The 24440-nt window shown below is 40.5% G+C and overlaps 1 protein-coding gene across 3 annotated transcripts; it reads left to right on the forward strand.

The window, feature by feature from the left end:
* Positions 1-599: 599 nt before the first annotated feature.
* pxk (PX domain containing serine/threonine kinase) lies at positions 600-23334 on the forward strand. Of its 3 annotated transcripts, XM_008408850.3 has the most exons (19): positions 601-862; positions 5239-5289; positions 5660-5707; positions 8569-8755; positions 8889-8966; positions 10135-10208; positions 10676-10750; positions 11784-11888; positions 12679-12780; positions 12860-13021; positions 13770-13887; positions 13964-14042; positions 14811-14859; positions 14936-15013; positions 15900-15986; positions 16088-16151; positions 16541-16600; positions 17407-17435; positions 21799-21903. In XM_008408850.3, the coding sequence occupies exons 1-18, from the start codon at positions 758-760 to the stop codon at positions 17421-17423; spliced, it is 1539 nt and encodes a 512-aa protein (XP_008407072.1). In that variant the 5' UTR covers positions 601-757; the 3' UTR covers positions 17424-17435; positions 21799-21903. The 3 variants fall into 3 exon arrangements, with proteins under 3 accessions (XP_017160473.1, XP_008407072.1, XP_008407071.1); XM_017304984.2 differs by lacking the exons at positions 17407-17435; positions 21799-21903 and adding an exon at positions 16775-17400 and having other exon boundaries at positions 600-862; XM_008408849.3 differs by lacking the exon at positions 17407-17435 and having other exon boundaries at positions 21799-23334.
* The last annotated feature ends 1106 nt before the right edge of the window (positions 23335-24440 follow it).

Genomic DNA, 24440 nt, shown 5'->3' on the forward strand with positions numbered 1-24440 from the left:
AGGGCTATTAAACGGCAGACAGGATGGGTATAGAGAGTACCAGTCTGCGAAATATAGATATCAATGTTAGTTTTAGTATAACAGAGATAAAGGGTATAATTAAACAAAAAATGAAAACATTATGGGTAGAAGAAAGGAAAGGATGATGGTTTTTTATAAACTCCAAAAGAGAATTGGGGAAATGAGAACAAAAATAAACAGGAGAGAATATATCATTATTTTCACCTGCAGAATTGGGTATACTGGACTCAAAAGCTTATTAATTTTGATAGGGAAACATCACACAGGGCAATGTGATTATGGGGAAGACAAGACAACCGAGCATGCTATTTTGCATTTTAGGAATTACTGGATTCAGAGAAAAAAATTAATTAGGAACCCTAGTAATATGAAAATGAAATTTGACATTGTTGATTTATTGCAAAAGATTCAGGAAGCAGAGGATATCAGGCTATATTTGATTTTTTTTAAGCAGTTCAAGTTGTATAATAGGTGGCCGTAATGCTCACTTAACGTTTTTTGCCAATCGCCAATAAATCTGAAGGAGAAGTAGTAAAAAGAAGACTGTTGTTGATACTTTTCTTCCAGACCAACAGGTGGCGCTGTCGATGTGCCACAGCATTGACTTGTGGTGGCTAACAGTTTCGCTAACTGATAGCTGGCTGTTGGAACTCCTCCGGCGCTCAGCGGAGTTCCGCCTCTGTGTCACCGACAGACAAACGCTTTAGTTCCCGCTTCCACTGTCTATTCATCCGGGATGTCTCTCCTGGAGAAATCCCCGACCCCCGGCAGGGTGTTGCTGGACGACACGTTGCCGCTGACGGCGTTGATCGAAGCCAGCCAGAACCTTCAGTCCCACACGGTGAGTGCTTACCTGGACTGGCCCGCCTGCAGCGTTTGGCGTCGGTCAGAGACGCACCTGGGGCCCCGCTTGTGTTTCTACAAATCTGAAGAACTTCTCAAGAGAGGAGTGGTTGCTGGGTCAACTATCGGACTCCGCTGTCTGTCTGTAACCGAGCGATTTGATCTCAAACTGACCTCCAGATTAAACGCAGCTGTAAAAACCCAGGTTACAACTTTAAAGCGTAATTACAGTCATCAGAACTTCATTAGGACCACCAGATGTACTCTTGGACTCTATTTTCGGACGCTCTGACTGGGCAACTTCCTAGATACTTATCTGCTGATTTGCTCTGGAGATGAAGGAGAACGAAGCAGGACGGCACCCCCTGTCCGATAATAGGCCTAAGGCGCTGTGCGTTGTTGACAGTCTGGCGGGGATCAGCTGAGTTGGCTCAGCATGCCGATGTCAGGCCAGCCCTCCATAACAGAATCAGAACCTCTGCTCTCCCCCCGGTATGATCATCGTTACTGGACCTTTCTACCAGTGAAATCTGTAGAGACTGTTCCTGTCTTTAGTTTCCATCCAGAGCCGACCAAAGTCTTTTTGGGGCCCGATGCATATTTTCATTTGAGGGCCCCTGTAGCAAACAAACAAAAAATAATAATTTGGATTTTGAGATGCAGGGTGATATTTAAGTATGTAGTTTTTTTTAACCATTGGAACGTAACATTTACAGAAAAACACTGAATTTACAGTAAACAAGTTGAGAAGTTTAATATCTTGTATTTCTCCAACAGAGATATCAGCCAACAGCAATAAGAGTTTAGGCTATTATTTGTGTACCGACTATAAAAATGTATAAAAAAATGTTGTGTAGTAGCATTTAGTTTTGTATTACTCAGTGTTATTTTATAAAAGCATAATTCTAGTTTGGTTCTCTTGGGGGTCCCATAGCCGTGTGGGGGCTCATATACCTTGGGTCGGCTCCGTTTCCGCCAGTTCTCTACAGATGCTGTCAGCATTAAAGGCTTACCTTGACGCTGAATGTTCAGCTCTGTTCAGTAAAACACCAGACTACTTCAGCAACACACAATAAAACACGTTTAATTTGGAAATAATCCACCAGCATCTCTCCTAGCTGCTGCATGCTCACATGCGCACACACACGTGCACATGCACGCACATACTTACACACATAAGGGAAAGGAAATGACATCACAGGAGAGCGCCCTCTTTAGGGAGTAGCTTATCTAGGAGAGAAAAGGAGTGGAAATCCAGTCCATATGGTGGAGATGGACCAGCGCTAAATGGTAAATTATTTCTCTGTTGTTCCTAATCAATGTTTAATCAATCAATTAAGTTTATTTGTACAGCACATTTCAGCAACAAGGCAGTTCAAAGTGCTTTACATCATAAAAATACAACAACAAAAAAATCAAAGTTATAGAATACACAGTTACACATCAAATATATTGATTAAGGTTTAATTTATAATGTTTCAGAAGCAGCTCTAAGCAGTTGGGTTTTTAGTTGTGATTTAAAGGAACTCAATGTTTCAGCTGTTTCGCAGTTTTCTAGAAGTTTGTTCCATGTTTGTGGTGGATAGAAGCTGAATGCTGCTTCTCCAGGTATGGTTCTGGTTCTGGGGATGCAGAGCAGAACCAGAAGACCTGAGAGATCTGGAAGGTTAATAAGGCAGATCTTTAATGTATTGTGGTGCTGAGCCGTTCAGTGATTTGTAAACTACCAACAGCATTTAAAGTCTCTTCTCTCAGTGGAGGGACTTCAGAACTGGGTGATGTGCTCCACCTTGCTGGTTTTAGTCAGAACGCCAGCAGCAGCGTTCTGGATCAGCTGCAGCTGGAGGACTTCTTTAGTCAGACATATGAAGACGCTGCTGCAGTAATAAATACAACTAAAGGTTAACATGTGGGTGAGTTTCTCTAGATCTTGCTGAAACATTAGTCCTTTAATCTTGGAAATGTTCTTCAGGTGGTAGAAGGCCAACTTTATAACTGTCTAGTTTCCTGCTGTAAAAACTGAAGCTGTGCGTTGACTCTAGATCGCTCCTCTTTAAGTCCAAAGATAATAACTTCATTTCTGTTTCTTTCTGTCCAGCTGGAGAAAGTTTATCTGATCTAAGCATCTATTCAGTGATTGGATGGTTCTGAGTCACATCATAATGTAGAGCTGTATGTCATCAGTTATGGTAATTAATCTGATTTCCTGTTATAATCTGAGCTAGTGGGAGAATACAGATATTAAATAGCAAGTTCCTAGGATGAGACCTTGTGGTACCCCGTATGTGATTACTCTCTGCATCAGTGAGAATTTACTCATTGAAACAAAGAAAACAAACAAAGAAATCCCTGTTCTTCATGTCAAACTGGAACCAACTGAGTTCTGGACCGGAGAGTCCTGCTCAGTCCAGTTGTTTCAGTCATGACCAGCGGTGTAAAAACTGCAGAATGACAAAAGCAGCTGGTCATTGTTAGGAAGCCATTCAACTGTTGAACCAGGTTTTTCAATAAGAGTGCTGGTTTGTTATCAAACCAGTTAGTGCTGGTTTGTTATCAAACCAGTTAGTACTGGTTTGTACTGGTGTTTTAAATGAAGTTGGCTGGATGAAGCTGTTATCCGAGGCTCTGATGGGGGACAACAGGTTCAGGCACAGATTTTCACTCTGGGGATGGACTTGGACTTGATGTGAAACCTTTTTACTGATGAGCCTGGAGGTAGCAAACGTAAAAGCTGCTGGGTTGGTGAACATGATAAATTGTCCTTCAACCAGCAGTAGAAGTCAACATTAAACTGATTTCCAATCAGCGGCGACCTCAGTGCTGTTCTGCTCGTCTGTTCCAGTAAATCTGCAGCTTCACAGGAAGTGATGCTAGCGCTTTTACTGTAATTCTAATGACCAGAACATTACGACAGAAACCTGACGGTTGAGCCTCAGAGCAGCTGCTTCCAGCTATGTTCCCCATGTATTGTTTACATAGGAAGTCCTTTTAATGTAAAGGGAAACAAGAAATCATTATATTATTATGTTGTGAGCAATTATGATTAAATGAGTTCAACTTTTCATCCCCCCTTTCAGTCACACAGTAACCAAATAAGTGGTGTATTTGCTTTTAATTATGTATGTATGGTTGGTAATAGGGTGTTGCAATTAAACTTAGGAAAATGTAGGTTTATTTTGTTTCAATTTTTCTCTTGATGGAAAGTCTGAAATAAATTAATCAATTGAAAATTCAGTTCAACCGTTGAGTTATCATTGCTTTATAGTCTGAAACAGTCTAGCCAGCAGCAGATTTAAAGTTGAACCAAATCCTGAAAAACTATTAAAAGGTTGTGAATTTATAATAAATATTGATTAACATTAAAAAATATATAGAATAATGTCATTATGAACGAAATCAACTAAACCATATTCTTGATTTAACTAATATTTTGAGATTAGATGCCTTCATATAGTTAAAAAGTTAAATATTTATTCATTTTTAGCAAGTAAGTAAGTAAGTAAGCTTTATTTCTATAGCACTTTTCACAGACCAGGGTCACAAAGTGCTGCACAAAGTGTAAAAAGTAAAACAAGTTAAAAACAACATACAAACAATAAAACACGGAATTACACTAAAAAGCAAGTTTAAAAAAGTGGGTCTTAAGTTGTTTCCTGAAAGTGTCTATGCAATGTAGAGATCGAATGGTGCAAGGTAAGTCATTCCATAGTCGAGGCGCTACAGCTTTAAAAAATCTGTCTCCACGAGTCTTAAAAAAGGTCCGAGGAACCGTCAACAAGTTCAGATTCGACGACCTGAGGCTCCTAGTCGAAACATAAGGCTGTATGAGGTTCCTACAGTGAAACTCATATATTCTCTAGTAACACAGAGTGAATTATTTCTCATAACTTTGATGATTCTGGCTTAAAGAAAATGAAAACAAAAATTAATCTCAGGAAATTTAAATATTTCATATTCATGGAAAGTTGAGTGGATGGAAAAAAATTGCAGTAGTAATAACCGCAGCTATGAGGATTAATGGGTTTGAAAAGTATAACCTAATTTAGGTTTTGGTGCATTTCTTCATTTTACCTTTTTTCTGCTTCCTCCCAACTGCATATAACTTTTATAACGAGTAAAATATGTTTTAATTTATAAGGTGTGATTTCTCTGAAAGCTTTTTCATTTGATTATCTTTTTACGAAATGTTTTTTGCCTCTGAAATGATAAAGGATGATGAAACATGTCAAACATTTTCTGTTCGTCATGAGGGTTAAATGTTTATGTTCAACCAATCACAGCAGCTCATTATAAATACTGTAAACGAGTGGAAGATGCTAACACGTTGAACTGGAACTGAATAAAGGAAATCCTGATGTCTTCTTTGTCTCTCAGGAGTACATCATCAGAGTCCAGAGGGGCGTGTCTTCAGATAACAGCTGGCAGGTAAACGCACCAGATATAGCCGTGGTTGTCTGGAAATATTTTAATAATTAAAGTATGTATTTTTCAAGGTTTGTTTGACCAGCCAGAGGTTAATGTGTTGTAATTAAAACAATAGATTTTATTGATTATTCAAATTTCTTGTTCATTTTTGGAAAATAATGGATTTTTTTCCAACCACTGTGGTTTAGAGTGATGCTAGGGCAGCCATCTTGTTTCACAGTTTGTTCGTATGTACAGCCTTTACATTCATGTTGAGTCTCTGAGGTTATGATGGAAACAAAAAAATATTTTCTGTCATTTGTAATTTCTTTTTAAGAAAAGAAAGGGATGGGAAAAGACAGTTGAAGCTGACAGAATGTGTTTTCCGCAGGTTATTCGCCGCTACAGCGACTTCGACATCCTGAACAGCAGCCTGATGGTGAGTTTCACGCTAACAGAAACAAACGCTACATTAGCGGTGAAACATTAATAAACTGCTACGGGTTTCTAATTCTGTTTGTTGGGTTAAAGCTGCTATATGTAACTTTTATTAAAAAGTATTTTCATATAGTGATTGAACTGTCATGTCATGACAGCTATGCTAACTAGCCCAGGCTAGTTCAGGCTATGCTAACTAGCTGAAGCTAGCTCTCTAATCTCCTCTTGGCGATAATCCCCAAAATGGCGACAGCAAAAAAAAACACCCAAGTCAGTTTGTTGTTCAATAATAGTTTAATAATTGTTATTTTCTAAATGGTTTATTTTGTTGAGTATTTGTCACCTGTGGACATAGTCACAATACAAATACCTTTTTCAGTTCTGCACCTAAAACTTAACCAAAGTATGGAAAACTAAAATTACTACTATAACCAATAAAATCTAAACTAACACTAAACAATATTTAATTAATAAAAACTTGCAAACACACTCTAAAATCTGACTAAAACTAACTAAATTAGACAAACAAAAAGTGAAACTAAACTATAATAACAAACCCAAAACTATTATAAACTATTATAACCCTGGTTTGAACATAATGTGTGTTTTCAAGGACTAATAACGAATCCTGATGAATCACTAGGAAGTGTTTTGTGGTAAAATGGCCGCGTGGAAGAAGAAGAAAAGCAGTGCAGTAACCTGAGCTGCAACTTTCCAGGTCCGTTGGTCTGAGTTTTCCCACAGCTTCGTCTTGGCTAATCTGCGTCGCTGATTGACGGCGGATTGCGACACTCAGACCCCCTGCTTGATCCTGCGAAACAGAGTCTGAGTTCTGCTATTTTATCCGTCCAAATCTGAACTTTGACATATTTTTTTAAGGTTGACCGATTGGTGCTGCGGCTCAGGAATATGCAGAATCACCAACCGGTAAATATTAGCTCTGAGATTACGCTTTTAATCAAAGTGCAGAACCAAAAAGTTAGAATGAAATCTAGATGCTTCACTTAATGGTGTGAAACTAGGGAATACATTTAGTAATCTCAAATTATGTGCTTTTTGGTGAGTTTTTTTAGGAGCCTTAAAATGTAAAATTATAAAATCTTATGCTGGTTTGTAGATGTATATATGTGATGTGTTTAGATAGCTTTCATTTGTGTAGACTGCTGTCTATGAAAAGGGTAGGTAAGTATAAACCTACTGCTTTATTTGGTGAATTTATTGGTATATAAAATAACCTTTCATTTTGCTTCCTTTTTTGTGACGTTCCAAGGTAAACAAATAAAGCTAACCTTATCTAACTGCTTTTATTTCAACCAGAAAAGCATTCATGTCATTTTTTTATTCATTCACTTAAAAATAAATATAAATAGCTCATATAACAACTATAAGAAATTATGAATGAAAAGGAGAAAGAATATAAACTTACATCTGCTCCCTATTCAGTGCTGCTGCTAAAATATTATTATTGCAGGGTTATAATCTGGAGCTGAACAATAAATCAATAATATATATTGCAATAGATGTGTGATGAATATCAATAGATGACACATCTGATAGAATATTCAATATATTCACTGAACTCTGATCCAGAACCGCACAGCATTCTGGGAGATGTAGGCAGAGGAAAGACTTTAGCCGCTAAACCTCTCCTGGCTAGCTAAGCTACGTTGGTGGGATCAACTAGCCTTTTGGTTACCTAGCAACAGCCTGTTGAGTAACGGCGCAGCAGCAGTTTCAGGTTTTACCACCTTGCCTCTTAGCTGCTTAAAAGTAAACAACAACGGTGTGAAATAAAAATTGTGGATTAATTAGAGAAGGTCATGTCTAACCAAACTGAAATAACTCAGGTTTGGCAAAATATCAGACATTTGAAACAAAAAAGATCAATAATTATTGATATCAACTGATATGTTTTTCAGCCACGTTGTTCAGCCTTATAATCTGGTTATTTATCCTTTTTTTTTTATAAGTGGTGTTTGTTTGAAACTGGAGATATTTCTTACTGACTTGTAAATGTAGGAAAGGTTTGATTGTAGCAGTTTGCAACCAAACCTTGTAGAACCGGGTCGTACTCTGGTATCTGGCCCGGTCTGCTTACATCAGGCATCTTATTTTATACTAAAGGGATATTTTGACTCTACAGACTTCAAAATCTAAGTTATCTGATTTTTAACCCTTATTTGTTGGAGTAAAACCAGACACGCAGAGACCTGGGGATGAACGGGAACCGGGTCCTGTAAGACACTCGAACTGGACCAGAACTGCAGCATTTCTCTCCACCTTTGTCCCGTCTTTTGGTCACAATCACAGGAAGCTGGCAGTGTTTCTTCTCATTTCCTGTTCTGGGTTATCGCCCCAACTTTGAACTGGTGTCTTCATCCAGCACCGAGTGGCACCTGCTTGGCTTGGGATCAGTGTTTGTTAAAGCTGCAGGATGTAACTTCTATAAAATATATATTCTTTTACATATTTGTTGAAACTATCACTATGCTAAATAGCTCAGGCTAAGTTAGCATAGCCACCAATGATGGGAGGTTTTCCTTTGACGATAGCGTGTTTGTGAGATTGATTGACAGCGCTAAGACCCGCCTCCTGGCTCTGATTGGTTGATTTTGATCAAAGACCTGAATTTCTTCAGATGGGAATATCAGCTCAGGGAGAAGATGGAGGAGATCTATATTTTCACAGATTATTTGTCTCATAGCAAACTGTCACAACATGGTGACAGTTTTAACAGATATGTTAAAAAAAAAATTTAAATAAAGATTAAATACTGGAGCTTTAAATCTCAGTAAAAAGCTTGTGGAAGGAGGAAAACCTCTGGGTGTTTGTTTCCAGATCTGAATGACTTCCTGCTTTCAGGTGTGTGGAATCAGTCTGCCGCTCCCTCCAAAGAAGCTGATCGGAAACATGGACAGAGAGTTCATAGCAGAGCGGCAGAGGGGACTTCAGGCCTACCTGGACTCCATTACCCAGCATCCCTTGATCTGCACTTCCCTGTTTGTCAAGAAGTTCCTCGACCCCAACAACTACTCTGCCAACTACACAGGTTGGCACTCAGCTTTTATATATGAAGAACTTCTGGTTGCTGTTTTCTGTGGTTAAGGAGCTCAGATATTTAATCCCATCCTGAAGTGAATGTAGACTTGAGCTGATGCAGTCTGTCTCTTTCTGCCTTTTAGAAATTGCTCTGCAGCAGGTCTCCATGTTCTTCAGGTCAGACCCAAAGTGGGAGGTCCTGGAGCCCCTCAAAGACATGGGTAAGCATCGCTCTGATGGCGCTAACTGCTGTTGCTGCTCTCTGACCTCTGAGGCCAGGAAGTACATTGGTGTCACGAGTTTTATGCCAGCTAAAAGTGAAATTATTATACAAGACAAACCAGAGAGGATCCTGTTTTCTGTCCTCCTGATAAACATTTTAGCTGTCCAGCTAAGCAAAGCTACTGGAATCTACTAACTCTCTCACTCTTTGGTTACCTAGCAACTCACTCCCTCTTTGGTCACCTAGCAACAACCTGTTGAGTAAATGCATCAGGAGTTTCAGATTTGGACTCTATTTCCTCAAATTGCTTAAAAATAAACATTGTGAAGTGAAAACTGTGGATAAAACAGGAAATGTCACGCCACCAGTTTGACAGCGTTTCAAATATTTTAAATAAAACAATGTAATCAATAATCATTGATATCGACTGATGTTAAACTCATAGATTGTGACAAGTTTTTCAGCCATATCGTCCAGCTGTATTTAAAATGATCACTTCATCTATAAGAGAAAGTACAGAGAAACTGGAAAACGTTGTAAAAAAATGTACTCTTACTTTGATTGATGAACTCTGGCACTGGAGACACAAGCACTCCGATTAGAGTTCAGAAACTATTTAGAGAATAAAAATAAATCCTTTGTTTTCTCACACTGGGGAAATTAGGCTGTAACAGCTGCACACAAAAATTAAATAAATAAAAATGTATTGAAAAACATTAAGAATTATATACTTTACAACAAGTATATAATTGTTGTAAGGAGACAAAAACAACATAAAAATACTGTGCAGTTATTAGAAAAGTCTTACTCGGGTGCGAGTAGGTGCCGTTTTAAAACAATGTTATGTGCTTTATAAAGACAACAGACTATTTTATATATGAAAAATAAAAACAGTGCAGAGGAACAGATGAGCGACTTTGTATTTTAGTTGTTAATTTTACAGAAGAGCGACAGATTCGATCTTCTGAACTCGTGCCGTTACAGGCGCCACATCGTCATCCTTTGCTTCCTGATTTAGCCAATGTGGCTCAAAATACCCTTAAACTCAGAAAACTGCGTTTTAAAATTAATTATTTGATTTTTTTTGGTCAAATGTTGGTGGAATATTAACTAAATACACTGAATTAATTCTGTAAGATTTTAAAATCTGTTTTGTAATTTTTCAGGATGGAGAATAAGGAAGAAATATTTCCTGATCAAAAATAAGGAGCAGCCCAAAGAGCGCTTCCTGCTGAGCTGGGTAAGCAGGACGCCCGACTCGTCGGGTGTTCCCGTTGAACTCTGACCTGCGACAAAGGAGGACTCCTGAAGCATGTGGCTCAGTAGAGCGTTGCTTCGAACACCAGCAGGATTCAATCAGGCTGATCCCCGTTTTTATTTGTCCCTCGTAAACGCTGTAAAACCTTCTGTGAAACTTTAAAATCTCTAATTTTTCCTTTAACTGGAGGATTTCCTCCTTCTGTCTCGGCTGAAAGTCGCTGTACCGATTAGTTCAGGGTGAATCAGACAGAACCGGCTCCGTTCCTGGTTCCTGACTGGTTGGGTCTGATGTTTCTGCCCATTCTTGACTTGAATCCTGCAAACGCAGCTCAGCTTTATCCTGTGTTGTTTCTGAAACCGGACAAAGTGACAAGTTAATCCCTTAAATCAATGACCAGAGGAACAACAGCAGGTTTTCTGTTTGACCGTCTGTTTTTGTGTCTGCAGGTGGATCTGGGTCCTGATAAGTTCCTCTCAGACAAAGACCTGCAGTCGGCCCTGAAGCTGCTCTCCAACCCGTCTGTAAGCTCCCTGCCCTCTGAGTCTGGTTTGACATTGTTCAGTTGTTTTCACTCTGCAGTTCTCCAGTTCCTGTTATCAGGAATTTGAAGTGGAAATGGTGAAAACTGCTGCGTTGCGACTGTTTCTGACGTTTCCTGACAGAACGAGTCGATAAACGAGCGGCGCTGCGAGAAGCGGTTCCCTGCTTTTGCTTTTTTTTTACTGCGTCTGTAAGCACAGAAACTGCAGAGTCATCAGAGTGCTGCTACTAAGCACAGCAGCGAACCGGGTCAGAACTCATCCTGACCCGGTTTCTGTTTGGAATGTGGTTAACCCCCATGTTCTTCAAATCTAACAAAATTGGTGTCAAATGTTTGTGCAGCAAATTGTTTCTTTTCAGTTTAAAGGTATTCATAAATGTTTCCAGAGGTCATGAAAGGTCAACCCCCCACCTTCTTCAAAAACAAAATTGGGGTCCATCAACTGCAGCAAAAATTGTTGTTGGTGCTGATTTTGTTTGTTCAATTTTGTTTTTCAAGTGAAATATGTGTCAAACGTTTGCAAAGTTTTGACACCAATTCCGTCAAACGTTTTGTTTAATTTGGGTTCTGTTGGTTGACCCTTTGACCTTTAAACTTTCATTAATGTCTTCAAAGCAAAAACGGCACAAACAAAAATGTTTTTTCCACAGACATAGCTGAGTTTATTGACACAAATTTTCTCTGGTTTGAAGATGAAGAGGGGGCTGGTTGACCTTTCATGACCTCTGGAAACATTTATTAACGTCTTTAAAATGATGGCGGCACCAAAACATTTTTTGCTGCACAAACGTTTAACGGTTGATGTGGGTCAGTACCAAGTCCTGGTGGAAAATGAAACCAGCATCTCCATGAACCCAGTGGACCAGAACCAGAACCGGCAGATGACCCATATGATCACTGACAGTATAGACTTCAGTCTGGACCTCCATCCTCCTGGTTCTGGTCCTGCGGGTTCTGGGTAAGGCCGTGACTCTGAGCAGCCCAGACGGTAATCATGGTCGGTTCTTTTCCAGACGGCGTATCTGAGTCCGCTGCTGTTCTCCAGCACCAGCGAGTCTTCGGCTCTGCTCATCCGGCCCTTCAGTGAAAGAGGCTCCCTCAGGGACCAGATCTGCAAGGTAACGGGCCTCCAGCTGCATGCGCCGCCTCTCAAACAGAACCGGTACCTCTCTGACATTTGGCCGGACCTCCTCTACCTGCTTTTTCAAACACACTTTCTCTGTTGGATCAGTTCGAAACATTTCTGCGGCGTCAAAACATTTATTTCCACCCAGAGTTGATTTACGGTTTCTCCAGGTTGCTGTGGAGAAAGTTGGACCTTTAAGGTCCAGATCCTCCAGAGACTCTCTGGGGGTTCGGGCCTGGACTCTGGAGGCCAAACTGCCCATTGAACCTGTTCAATCTGAACCTGTTCAATTTGAACCAGTTCAATCTCAACCTGTTCAGTGTGAATCTGAACCTGCTCAAGTTGTACTTTTCATTTCTCTCATTTCTCCCTCTAGCATGTTTGTTTTGGTTACATTTACCCAGAATTCCCTGCTCTGTAGTCCACTTCCTGCTTTGGAAGCGATCTCCAGTTCCATATTGATGAAAGCAAACTGCTAAATCCAAATAAAGAACAGGTTATAAGATGAAAATAAAGTTAGATTTTTCTATTTTTCTCTCCTCTGTTATTTCCTGGTCAAATTTAACGCATCATCCGCTGCTCGGCATGAAACATGGCAGATTTCTGGAACTACTGCAGACACTTTTAGAGCTTCCTGTGGAGCAACTGTGTGGCTTTCAGGACAAACTCCCAGAGTAGAATAGGATCCTGGCTGGTTCAGGCGTTTGAGATGGATGTGGTCCAGATGTTTTCTCTCCACATGAACCTGAAATAAGTCTTCCTCTCCATCTGGATGTGTCCAGGTGAAACCCAGGGAGAGTCACCTGAAGAAGTACTGCAACCCCAAGAAGAGCCAGGGCCTGGAGCTGGAGCAGATCAAGCTGTTTGGCCGTCAGATCCTGGAGGTAAACACGACGCCTGCATGCATCCTACCCGAAACGCCGGCCCGCCACTGCAGCCGTGTGTCTGTCTGTCTGTGTTCAGAGCCTGAAGCTGCTCCACGACAGCGGCCTGTTCTTCGGCCATCTGAACGCCTCTAACGTCATGGTGGACGACGGCATTTGTCGGCTGGTGGATGTGGAGAACGGCATGCTGGGAGTTCCCTCTGTCCTGAGGCCGGCCTTCACGCAGCTGAGGAAGATCAACGTACGTGAGAATGACCTTCACGCTCACCTGTGGGGTCCCTCAAGGCTCCGTCCGTGGGCCACTTCTGTTGCCGTTTAAACGTTCTGTTTATTTTTGGTGTTAAGAAGCAGTTAGTCAGCGCGGGGCGCAGCGCTGCTCACAGCTCGCCATCATATTGCACTCAGCACAGCCGCAGCAGTGCAGCCAGGCAGACCTAGATCTGCGTGTCGGTAGCCTGCTAGTGTCCTGAAAACAACAAAAGTTCTGCAACTCACTCAGAAAATTTAAAATATTCCTGCAGACATGAATTCCTCCAAATATTCCTGCTGTTGTTTTCTTTCTACCGGTATGTTTAACTCTTTTTGTCTTTTTTTTTTTGAGTGACCTGGTCTTTTAGCCACTTATCATTCTTATTTTTAATCACAGTTCTCTGGGCAGCTAACTGCCCGTGTCACACTTTGAGCTCACTTCACTGCACATAACAGGCCACAGTTTGAGAAAGACTGATATAGATTTACACAAAAATAAAAAATATAATTAGAGAATTAGGATGACATGCTGCATTGTTAGGTTAAATTACAACATAAAATATTGTGAAGTTATTAAAAATACCATTAAAAACAATGAGAAATGTGTATTTGAGTAATAAAAACAGTCTATTTACAGGAAGCAAAAATAAAACTACAAACGGCAGCAGATTTATGAAGCTTATTTTAGCGGCATGAAGCTGTGATCAGATCACAAAACCACCTTCTGTTTCCACCTTTAGACTACAGAAAGCATCGACGTGTTCTGCTTCGGGCATTTACTGTACGAGATGACGTACGGCCGGCCGCCGGACAGCGTCCCGGTGGACCAGTTCCCGTCCGCCCCTCACGCCGCCGTCGGTCTGTATCGTCACTTTAACCTGGATCAAACGTCCTAACAGCTTCACATCATGTCTGACTCCATGTCTGTGTTCAGTGTCGGTTCTGCAGTCCATCTTGTCCACAGACGCCTGCAAGAGCGGCATGCCGACGGTGCCGGCGCTCATCCAGACTCCGTGAGTCCAGATCCGCTGCAGACGTCCAAATGCACAAGAAATGTTTGGTTTCATTCTCAGTTGTTCAGGCTTACAGGAAAATGAAGACAATTAAATCTAAAATGAATCCTGTCAAATAAAAATAAAGGAAAGGGCAAATAAAATAAAAAAAAATATTAATTTGACTGCAGGAAATTGTCAAACTAAACTGTGTCCACTAATCAGCATGACATGAGTCTTCAAGCTTCTTACCAGTCAGTTGGCCTAGTTAAAGGATAGCCAGTCGGCACTGTGCTGTTTGGTGTAGATCACAGGAAGCCCAGGAGAAAGTTAACCAACAGGTTATACCGTAGGTTAAATGTTTGCATAAATATCCACCTTTTAAAGAGACAGTAGACATGGAGGAAACTGGAGAGGGAGGACACCAGAATCATTCATATTTACTAGGAACGCACCGATTTATCAGCACCAATTTCCTTAATTTTAGAAGATCTGTGATCCGCTGATACTGAAATGTGAAGCCGATCTTATCATCAGCCTTTTGTACCTCAGCAAAGGTCTAAAAATCAGGAAAACTGCAGTGAGAGGTTTGACTGACAGGCCGGCCCACCCGGTCTTCTCTGCATGTTTACAGTTAATGGTCGCTCCACTGTTGCCAACTCAGGGACTTTATTGCTATATTTAGGAACATTTCAGGCAAAGGTATTGGCCAAAACTGGAATCAGCAGCTCAGGCTTTTTAAAAGATGGGTAATTAGTTATCAATTTACTTTTGTTTTGTATCTTTCAGGCTCTTCGGTGACGTCAAGCTCAAACATTCAGAAAAACTACAGATAAAGGTGAGAGTGGGAGGAGAGCTAAAAGCATCGTAGCTCAGAAATGATCAGAAACCTGACCGGGTCTGTCCTCCATCAGGTTCCCAGCCGCCTGAAGGAGGCGCTGAAGTCGGCAAAGGGAAGTTTGGAGAAGCGGCTGCATGAAGAGCAGAGGATGGTGGGTTCTGCTGGGTTTGGTCGCCGCGCAGCTTTCGCTTTGCAGACGTGGTTAGCAGTTTTCTGGATAACCTGAGTTATTACAGAAACAAAACTGAAGTTTTTATCTTTGGACCTAAAGAGGAACGATCTAGCGTCAACGCACAGCTGCAGTTATAACAGCTGGAATCTAGAGATCAGGCTAAAATCTGGGTCTGAACCGTCAGAATCACATAAAGACAGTTACAAAATCAGCCTTCTATCACCTGAAGAACATTTCCAGGATTAACTCATCCATGTTTTTATCTTAAGTCGCATTGATTACTGCAACAGCTCTGCCTACAAAAATCAATCCTCTAGCTGCTGCTGGCGTTCTGAGCAAAACCAGGAAGACGGATCACATCACCCAGTTCTGGAGTCCTTCACCGGCTCCCTGCAGCTCAGAGAATGGACATTAACATACTGTTAGTTTATAAATCACTGAATGTCTTAGCACCACAATACGTTAAAGATCTGCTGCTGTTGTATCAACCTTCCAGACCCATCATGTTCTGGTTCTGGTTCTGCTCTGCATCCCCAGAACCAAAAACAAAGATGGAGAAGCAGCATTCATCTTTTATGCATCATAAATCTGGAACAAACTTCCAGAAAACTGCAACACAGCTGAAACACTGAGTTCCTTTAAATCTAAACTAAAATCCCAGCTGGTTGAGCTGCTTCTGAAACGTAATAAATGAAACAATAATCAATAATCTGAGGTGTAATGATGACAAAATGTAATATTTCAATTGCTGACTTTGCATTAATTCTGTGACTTTGTATTTTTGTGTTTTTATGATGTAAAGCACTTTGAACTCCCTTGTTGCTGTAGCTTGATTGATTGACTGAGTGGTTCTGTCTTTCTGCAGCTGCATCAGCACCGGCGGCTGACCCGAGCTCAGTCTCACTACGGCTCCGAAGAGGAGAAGAAGAGGAGGAAGATCCTGGCGAGAAAGGTCAGACACGGAGCAGCTGCTTAGCGCCTGCCGCTCAGGTTTCAGCGTTTATCTGACGATTCTGAGCAGAAACGTCTCTGAAGCCGTTTTTGTCCCTGCAGAAATCCAGACAGTCGACGTGTGAGAACGAAGAGGACGTCTCTGTCCGAAACAACAACAACTCTGGTAGGTCACGACCTCACACACCGCTTCCTTCTCCTCAACATTTACTGAAACGAAGCAGCCAAAAATATACTAGTCTATTACCAGAATAAAAATTTTATATAAGAACAACAACAACAATCAGTGTCAAAATGAGGAATGTTGATCATCTTACGATATTTTACTTTGGTTTTGTTTCGTCTTTTAACACATCAGCATCAAATAATTATGAGCAGCAGATGAACTGATCTAAATTGGTGCCATGGAGTTTGTAAAGCAATACGTGTATATATAAAATGAAACTGAAATGTCAATAACATTAAATGTATCCTGAGGAACTGCCTCCCCCTTCGAGGCCAGAGGTCATGACCCCTCCTCTCCCATCTCAGGCTGTGTTTTTCTGTCTCCTCCAGGTTCAGGAGCCAGTTCACCTCCCACCTGTCCTTCTTCCCCCACCCCTCCTCCTGCCACAGGTACACCTGTCTCTCTGTCTCTTTAAGGGTTGGGCAGGCTGTAGCGCCCCCCGCTGGTGGAGGCTGTGCTGCAGCTCAGATCAGTAGCAACATGTGTGTATTTGGTTTTGAAACCCTGCGTGTGTGACTATGTAGTCTAACTGGACCTGTCTGTCTGTCTCCTGTCCCACCAAGACGTCTCCAGGCAGGTGTCCTCCTCTGTGTGTTTTTTAGATGAATATTCTCGCTAAGCAGCCAAACATGAGGCGTCCTGCAAAAGTATTCACACCCAGCAACATTTTCCAAATACTTCAGTAGCAATGGAGTTTTATGGCTCGGATTAACCTGAGTGAATCCTGCACCATTTTCTATTAAATATAAACTTTAAATTCTAAGGAATATTTAACACTGGAGGACATTTTAAATATCCAAAAATAAATAAACAAAACAACAAATAAAATGAATTATGAAGTGCCTGTAAGCAAAATTGTCCTTCAAAAAGTTTTAGTTGACTCCAAAACACCACACTGAAGACTTTTGTCATCCAGTTATTGGTAAAAAGAGAAGAATGATAAATCAAGCAAATGGAAATTGAAATTATTGAGCGTTTTAACTCATCACGCGATCGATTGATTTATTGTAACACGACGAAGGTGTGAATACTTTTTTCCAGCCGCTGGATCCAGAGAATAACTGATGTTTCTAGAAATCCTGGCTGCTTGGAAAGAACCAAGGTCTTCCTCCACTTCCTGGTGGTCAAATCTCGATGCTGATTGGTCCGATGACCCGATAACGGCCATCTTTTCCCTCTCTCTCCTCCATCATAGAGCATGCTCCGTTCTGACCGTGTCTTTGGGTAAAGTAAAATAAACCAAATGTTGTTGATGATGGACGTCTGTCGGTTTTTAAAGCCGTCGTACGCCCTGATCTAACGGCAGATATCCAATATGTTGGCGCCTGAAGCTGAAAATGATGGCTGCGCTCGAACAGCGCCCACAACAATTCGGCGGCGATTGCTCCCATCAGGGCGTACGCTTTTAAAAACCTCACAATCTCCAATGGCATCCAGCTTCCTTCCTCCTGTTCCCGTTGCAGATTGTGATCCGTCTCTGCATGGGTGTCTGTGTGGAGTCACAGGAACTTTTTCAGACCTTTCCCATTAGGAAACCTGTTGAACTTCAATTTTATTTGCTCTATTAGCTCAGAATTATTTTGCATTCGCTCTTTTTTTTTTTTTTTTTTTCTGCTGAAACTAATATTTATTCAGATGTTTTTTTATATGTTTTGGTTGCAGTTTTCTGCATCTTTAAACTGTCAGAGGGAATAAAACTGAGCAACTGTGTGAATCATGTCTGCAGAGCCTCTATGTAGTTGAACCTTAAGTTGTTTTTAAGCCTTAATAACAGAAACGTTTATGATTCTTTTAATCATCAGACATGAGAGAAAACACTAGTTTCTGTTTCAAACCAGATTTCTGCATTTTAAACATTTTCATCTCAAAGATGTCATTTAGGCGGCATTTTAATTAGCAGTGGTGAGCACACTCATTTTTCATCTAGTGTTTAGATAAATTTGAGGTGTTTAGCGCAGTTAGCTTCCCCTAAATTAATTTTTCCAGTTAAACTTTAAAATGCTAACTTACTCTACTGTTTTAACTTTCAACTGAATAAAATTTGACATCTGTGTTGAAGAATTGTTGATTCTTCACGTAGTCAGTAGTTCAGATTCACGCTCTTATTTTGAAGGTGTTTATGAAGCAGTTCTGTTTCCTCTTCTCACTTTTCTTCTCGCCCCCAATAACTTTGTCTGAAACAAAATAAATTATGGACATTAGAGAACAAGATAAGAACATAAATACAGGACCTACAGGTGGTATAGAAGATGTAAATATGTCAAATTGTTGAGGAGGCTCATAGTCTTTTAAGGCCAAATATAATTAAAATTGACATTAGAGCTTTAGCATTAGCTTCCGCTAATATACCGTGTTACTGTAGCGTGTTAGCCGGACTAATGTTTATGATCTGCACGTTAGGGTTAGCGCAGCTAAGTTTTGCATTAGTGGTGCCCACAGTTGATGATCAGAGTATTTTTATGTGAACTAGAAGTTAAAAAGTAATTTTTAGAGCGATGCTTGAAAGTCTGAACGTTCGGTGAAAGGCAGCGACAGTCAGTCGTATCTAAAAACTCAGTTTCATTCTTTCGACAGTGTTTCAGGAGATGTTCTGAGGTTCCTGGCTGCACCCATCTTTTTTTTTTTTTTTGTTGAGGCATCCTTTTAATGACGATTCGTCCTGGAGAAAGTTTCTGCTGCTTTCTGAGAGATGAACAGGAAACCCAGCAGAGCACGAGTTTCTCCAGGCCCGGCGCCGCCCCTCAAGCTGCTGGCTGAAGTTGGAGCCTCCACCTTCTTCAAATATAATAGCAATGGTGTCAAAAGTTTATGCAACTAAATTTTTTGTTTTTACCGCTATCATATTAAAGATAAACGTTTCCAGAGGTCATCATCAGTATAAAAATATAGCTGAGTTGATTGACACCAAATTTGTTTAATTTGTAGGTGAGCTGGGGTTTGGGACATGACCTCTGATGACCTCTGGAAACATTTATTATTAATACCTTTAAAAGGATAGCGACACAAATGAAAAATTGGTAACACTTTATTTGAAAGGGGTGTGCAAGACACTGACATGCCACAGTCATAAACATGAAGGAGTCTTTATGAATGTTTGTGGCTGTTGTCATGAAGTGTGAATTGGTAAATAACGACATTTTAATGCAAAGTTTCATTAAAACTTGTATTAAAACTTGTATTAAAAGTTTATTAAAAGCGTCAGTCGAGCCGGCAGAAGAGGGCTGTGGTTGATTTTTAGACCTTTGCCAAAGTATATAAGAGAAGATTGGCTTCACATGAAAGCATCGGCCGATCAGCCGATAATTATCAGCGTTTAATTTGCATTAAAAGTGTCATTATTTACCGAATGAAGGCATTCATCAACAATTATGTTACGACTGTCCATTTCAGTCTTTTTTCACATCCCTTCAAATTAAGTGCCACAGAAATCTTTTTTCTGCAAACATTTGACACCAATTTTGTTACATGTCGGTAATGCCAGGGGACTGGTTGACCCTTTGACCTTTAAACTTTCATTAATATCTTCAAAGCAAAAGCAGCACAAATGTAGTCAAGCTGATTGACACCAGTTTTGTTAGACCTGAAGAAGGTGAAGGGCCAGCTTCACTGAGATGTCAAACCTGCTGGACGTTCTGCCGCTGCGCTGCTACTAGCTTCACGTTTTGCTTTTTTGAGTTCGGACGCTGGCTTTTCCCCTGCTGTGAGAACGAAAACGACTAAAACTCACAGCGAGAGCAGCAGCTCTTTAAAGCTAAAGCCCGGTTCGCTCCTGCGGCCCAAACTTCCTAGAGAAAACTTGACAGTGTCCAGACTGAAGACCGATTCTCTGGTTCAGTCTGAGGCAACATTGAAATCCGGATTTAAATGTTGCACTGAGCTGATGGTGGATCGAGTTCAGTCATGCTGATGGTCTCTGGGAGCTGCTTTCAGAAAAAATCTACCTGGAAAACTTCCTCAGTTGGACTTTGAGTGATCAAGAAAATGCTTTCATTTTAGCAAACATTGAGGAGATTTCTTCCATATCGTCGCGTCAAGTTAGATTTCACAACCTAAAAACAGAAGAGAGTGATAATAGGCCTGCCTGTCACAACAACACGTTTTGCTGTCCCAGAAATTATTGTGATATTGTTGATTTGAGACCATTATCAAGTAATATAATGATAATGCAAGAACACATCAGCAAAGATCAATAAACTTTAAATTCAAGTGAACATTCAGCGCCGGAACTGGAAGATGTTTTAAATATCCAAAATAAATACATAAAAAAGGAACAACAAAATAAAATGAATTATGGAGTCTGTGTAACAAAATTAGACTTAAAAAACAAGCTAGTTGAGACCAAAACACCAGACTGGAGACGTTATCATCCAGTTTTCAACAATAAATCATGCAAATGATTTATTGTTGAGCTCGTTTTAATTTATTATGTGATTCACTGATTATTGCAACAGCCCTAGTAGGTTTTCTGAAAAACAAGTAGCTGAATGAAAATGCATAAGATATTTAGCATCTTGTTCCCATTTCTCTTCATTATTCATCCATAAACTAAATGAGGTTTTCTACCTCTACAATCCTGAGGGATGTTTTTACCCTCAGTTCAGTGTTGAACTGAGGGTTGTTGACGTTTTAAAAGCTTTGGTTCCCCTGCGGCTTGGAAGGGATCCAACGTCCAGACTTTAGTTTTAGACCTTCGAATGACGACGGAGATAAAAACGAAGCTTCATAGTTACTTCCTGTCCTAAATGGATGCATCACTGATATGAAGCAAAGTGACTGGTGGCTGTTTTAATTAATACTCCATTAACCTCAGTATCAGGCTAAATTGTCTGGGCGCCACTCAGAACAATCTGGTTGCCAAACGCTGGTCCCAAACTCGGGCACCAAAAGCTGGTACCGAACACTGGCACAAATCACAAGCAACAAATGTTGATACCAGATGTTGGAAACAATTGCCAGAACCAAATGCAGGCACCAAACGGCATTATCAAACATGTGACCCAAACATTGCAACAAGCAATGGTACCAAATGTTGGTACCAAACGCTGGCACCAATTGTCTGTATCAAATGCCGGTACCAATTTTTGGCCCTATACATTGGTACCAAACGCTCGCGCCAAACGTTTGTGCTGAACCCTGGTACCAATTGCCGGTACCAAATATTGGCAGCGATTGTTGGCCCTAAATATTGGTACCAGTCACCACCACCAAACATTTGTACCAAACCTTTTCACCAAGCACTAGTGCTAAGCGTTGGTACCACCTGCTTGCACCAAACACTGGTACCAAGCATAGGCACCAAATGTCGGTAACAAACGTTGGTCCGGGTAATGGCGGCCCGGCAGAAAATATCAGAAGGGGAACGTAGAGAAGAACCAGGTAATGAGTTAGATCTGTAGAAAATGGTTGAAGATCAGGAGCTAAAGTCGGGAAACGTTTCCGGTCCCATCAGATTCTAAAGGTCCATCTGGTGTAACCCGAATCCAGAACCAGACTCTTAGTGACAGCAGCTCCCAGTGAAACCAGCAGCAGCTCCCAGTGAAACCAGCAGCAGCTCCTCTCTAACGCTCCTTCCTCTCTGTCGCTCCAGGGTCGACTCCTCCTCCTCCTCCTCCAGCTCCTCCTCTGGCTCCGCCCCCACCCACAGCGCCGGACTCTTCCTCCTCTCCTCCTCCTCCTCCTCCGGGTCGGGCCGCACTGCTCAGCTCCATCCAGGCCTTCAGCAAAGGCAAGCTGAAGAAGGCCGACACCGCGGACCGCAGCACGCCGCGGTTCTGACCCGAAGCGTTGCCGCGGCGACCGGCCGTCCGCACTGTGCTCGCTCCGTCCCAGAGATGTGAAAACAATCACTAAGAGAGAAAACAAATCCAAGTTCCTTTCATCTCTTCCTGCTTCTGCTGCCCTTTAACGGTTTTAGTCTGTGGCTGCGAGGAAACGGGTCAGAACTGCACAATCTCCAGCAGCCGTCGATCTTTGGCGTCTTTTTGTTTTCAGAACAGCGAGACCTCTGGATGCTGTTGGGACTTTTCTTTCAGCAAACCAGAGTAAAGTAGCGATCAAAAAAAACGTCCAGAGATCTGCAGATTCTCCATTTCAAATCCACTCAGTTTTTGTTTTTGTTTGCACATTAAGAAAAACCGAAAGGAGTAAATTCCTCCCAAATGTTTTCTATAATTTACAACAAAAGGTCCAATCTTAGAGTATTAATTTATTAATGAAGTTGTGACTTTAGGAGAAATAAAATGAATATTTTATGTGTTGAATGTCCAAATTCAGACAGGTGGATGTCTTCCAGCCGATGCTGGACTAAAACGACGGAAACAATCAACAGTAGACAACATTCTCCCTCCATATAACTGATCTGGCTGAAGTTAACCCTCATCAGTGTCTGTCAGGTGTAGTTTACCCTCAGCAGTGTCAATCAGGCTTATTTAACCCTCATCAATGTGTCAGGCGTAGTTAACCCTCAGCTGTGTCTGTCAGGCGCAACAGGTTGGATAGATGAAACCTGACAGGATGTTCGTTGTGTCCAACAGTTGTTGAATGTTAATTTCAGAGCCCAGAAATTGTTTTTCATGCAGTTTTGTTAAAATATTTTATCGCTTTTGTGCCATATGGATTACATCGTGCCGATGGAGATCTTGAATGTTTTTTTTTTTTATTGCATGTGACAGTTTGGTACATAGAGGACTTTATATTCAGCTCCTGCGGTGATAACGACGGCCACGTTGGAGACGGGCTTTTTGTTTAAAACCAAACCAAGTTCTTGCTAGAATCCTAAATGATTTATTTTGGATCAGTGCAATCTGAGCTGGTCCAGAACCGTCTTTAAATGATCTCAGAATGATCGCTGTGCAGCACTTTAGAGGTTCGGTCCAGATGACTGTTTTTATTCACAGAGGCAGCATTGAGCTGCATACTCTTAAGAGGTTTACTGGATTTGCAGTTGATTTTTTTTTTTTTTGAGTAAATACATAAACAAAATTGCTTCATGTGAATGAAAACTCGCCTAAAAAAAAGGGTTCAGGGAAACAATGAGTCGTGTATTGCACATGCTTGTATTTGATTGCACCATTTAATGGGGTGAATTTAAAATGCTTAAATAAAAACAGATTTCTTTACAATACTTCCCGTCTCCTGCTTATTGTCAGGACTGATATGTTCTGGTAGTGGCAGCATCAATCTGAAGGAACCAAAATAGTCCTGGCAACACCAGAATATCCATACTATATCAGTTTTGATTTTGCTGGTTGTAATAATGGTACCACGTTGCAATAAGGCTCCTCTTATAAACTAATAAATAGCTTATAGATATGTCATCAGTTCATTTTTGAACACTTTATAAATCAACTGTAATGGTGAGAGGGAGACAATATGCTTAAAAATATGTTTACAAATGCTTACTGTGTTTACTGAGTAGTCTAGAATGTTTAGTGTAATAACTAGATAAAGGTGAACAGATTTGCCTCACCATTTGTTAAGCCCTTGTCTTCGTCTCACCCTTAGTTAATATATAATAAACAGTTAATGATTTATAATTGCTTAGAGAAAAAATAATTACATTTTCATGAAGCATTTATTATTCATCTATAAGGGGAACCTTATGTAAAGTGGTACACATTATACTTTTCTCAGTGTTTATTTTGATTTTGACATCCTCAGTCTCCCATACATATGACCGTGGTTCTGTATTTTTGGTTTATTTGTGACTAGATCAGACCCACTGCATTCCATAACTAGTAGAAAATTAATTAATATGTACAATCTATAAGATACTCTCCCTTTTATCTACTCAAAACTTTACATTTATTCGTTTTTCTCCTTAATTTCCAGAGATTTGAGAGTCGTAGAAGGTAAACAGTGACTCAAATTCTTTAAAATTAATGTTATTAAATGCATTTTTATATTTGATAATTTATAGAAAACTGGAAATTTAAACTTTTTATATATTTAAAAGGTCTCAAATTGTTAATGCAGTAATTAAATTTGGAAATTGAAATGAAAAATAAGCAACTTTTTTTCTTTTTGTGTTAATTAAATCATGAAATAATTTGTGTTTTTCATATTTAAGGCTACTGAATTCATGATGTGAGGCCGGACAGCTAAGCAAAAATATTTATGAGATATTTTTTAAAAAATTATTTCAGCATTTATTTACTTTAGATATATTTATTTGATGCGTACAGTTCCAGTTTTGATGGTTTTCCACTTCCTGTCTGTAGCTTCTGACAT

This window comes from Poecilia reticulata, chromosome 5, assembly GCF_904066995.2.
Source record: "Poecilia reticulata chromosome 5, P_reticulata-male-v2, whole genome shotgun sequence".
In the NCBI taxonomy this organism is placed as follows: domain Eukaryota; kingdom Metazoa; phylum Chordata; class Actinopteri; order Cyprinodontiformes; family Poeciliidae; genus Poecilia; species Poecilia reticulata.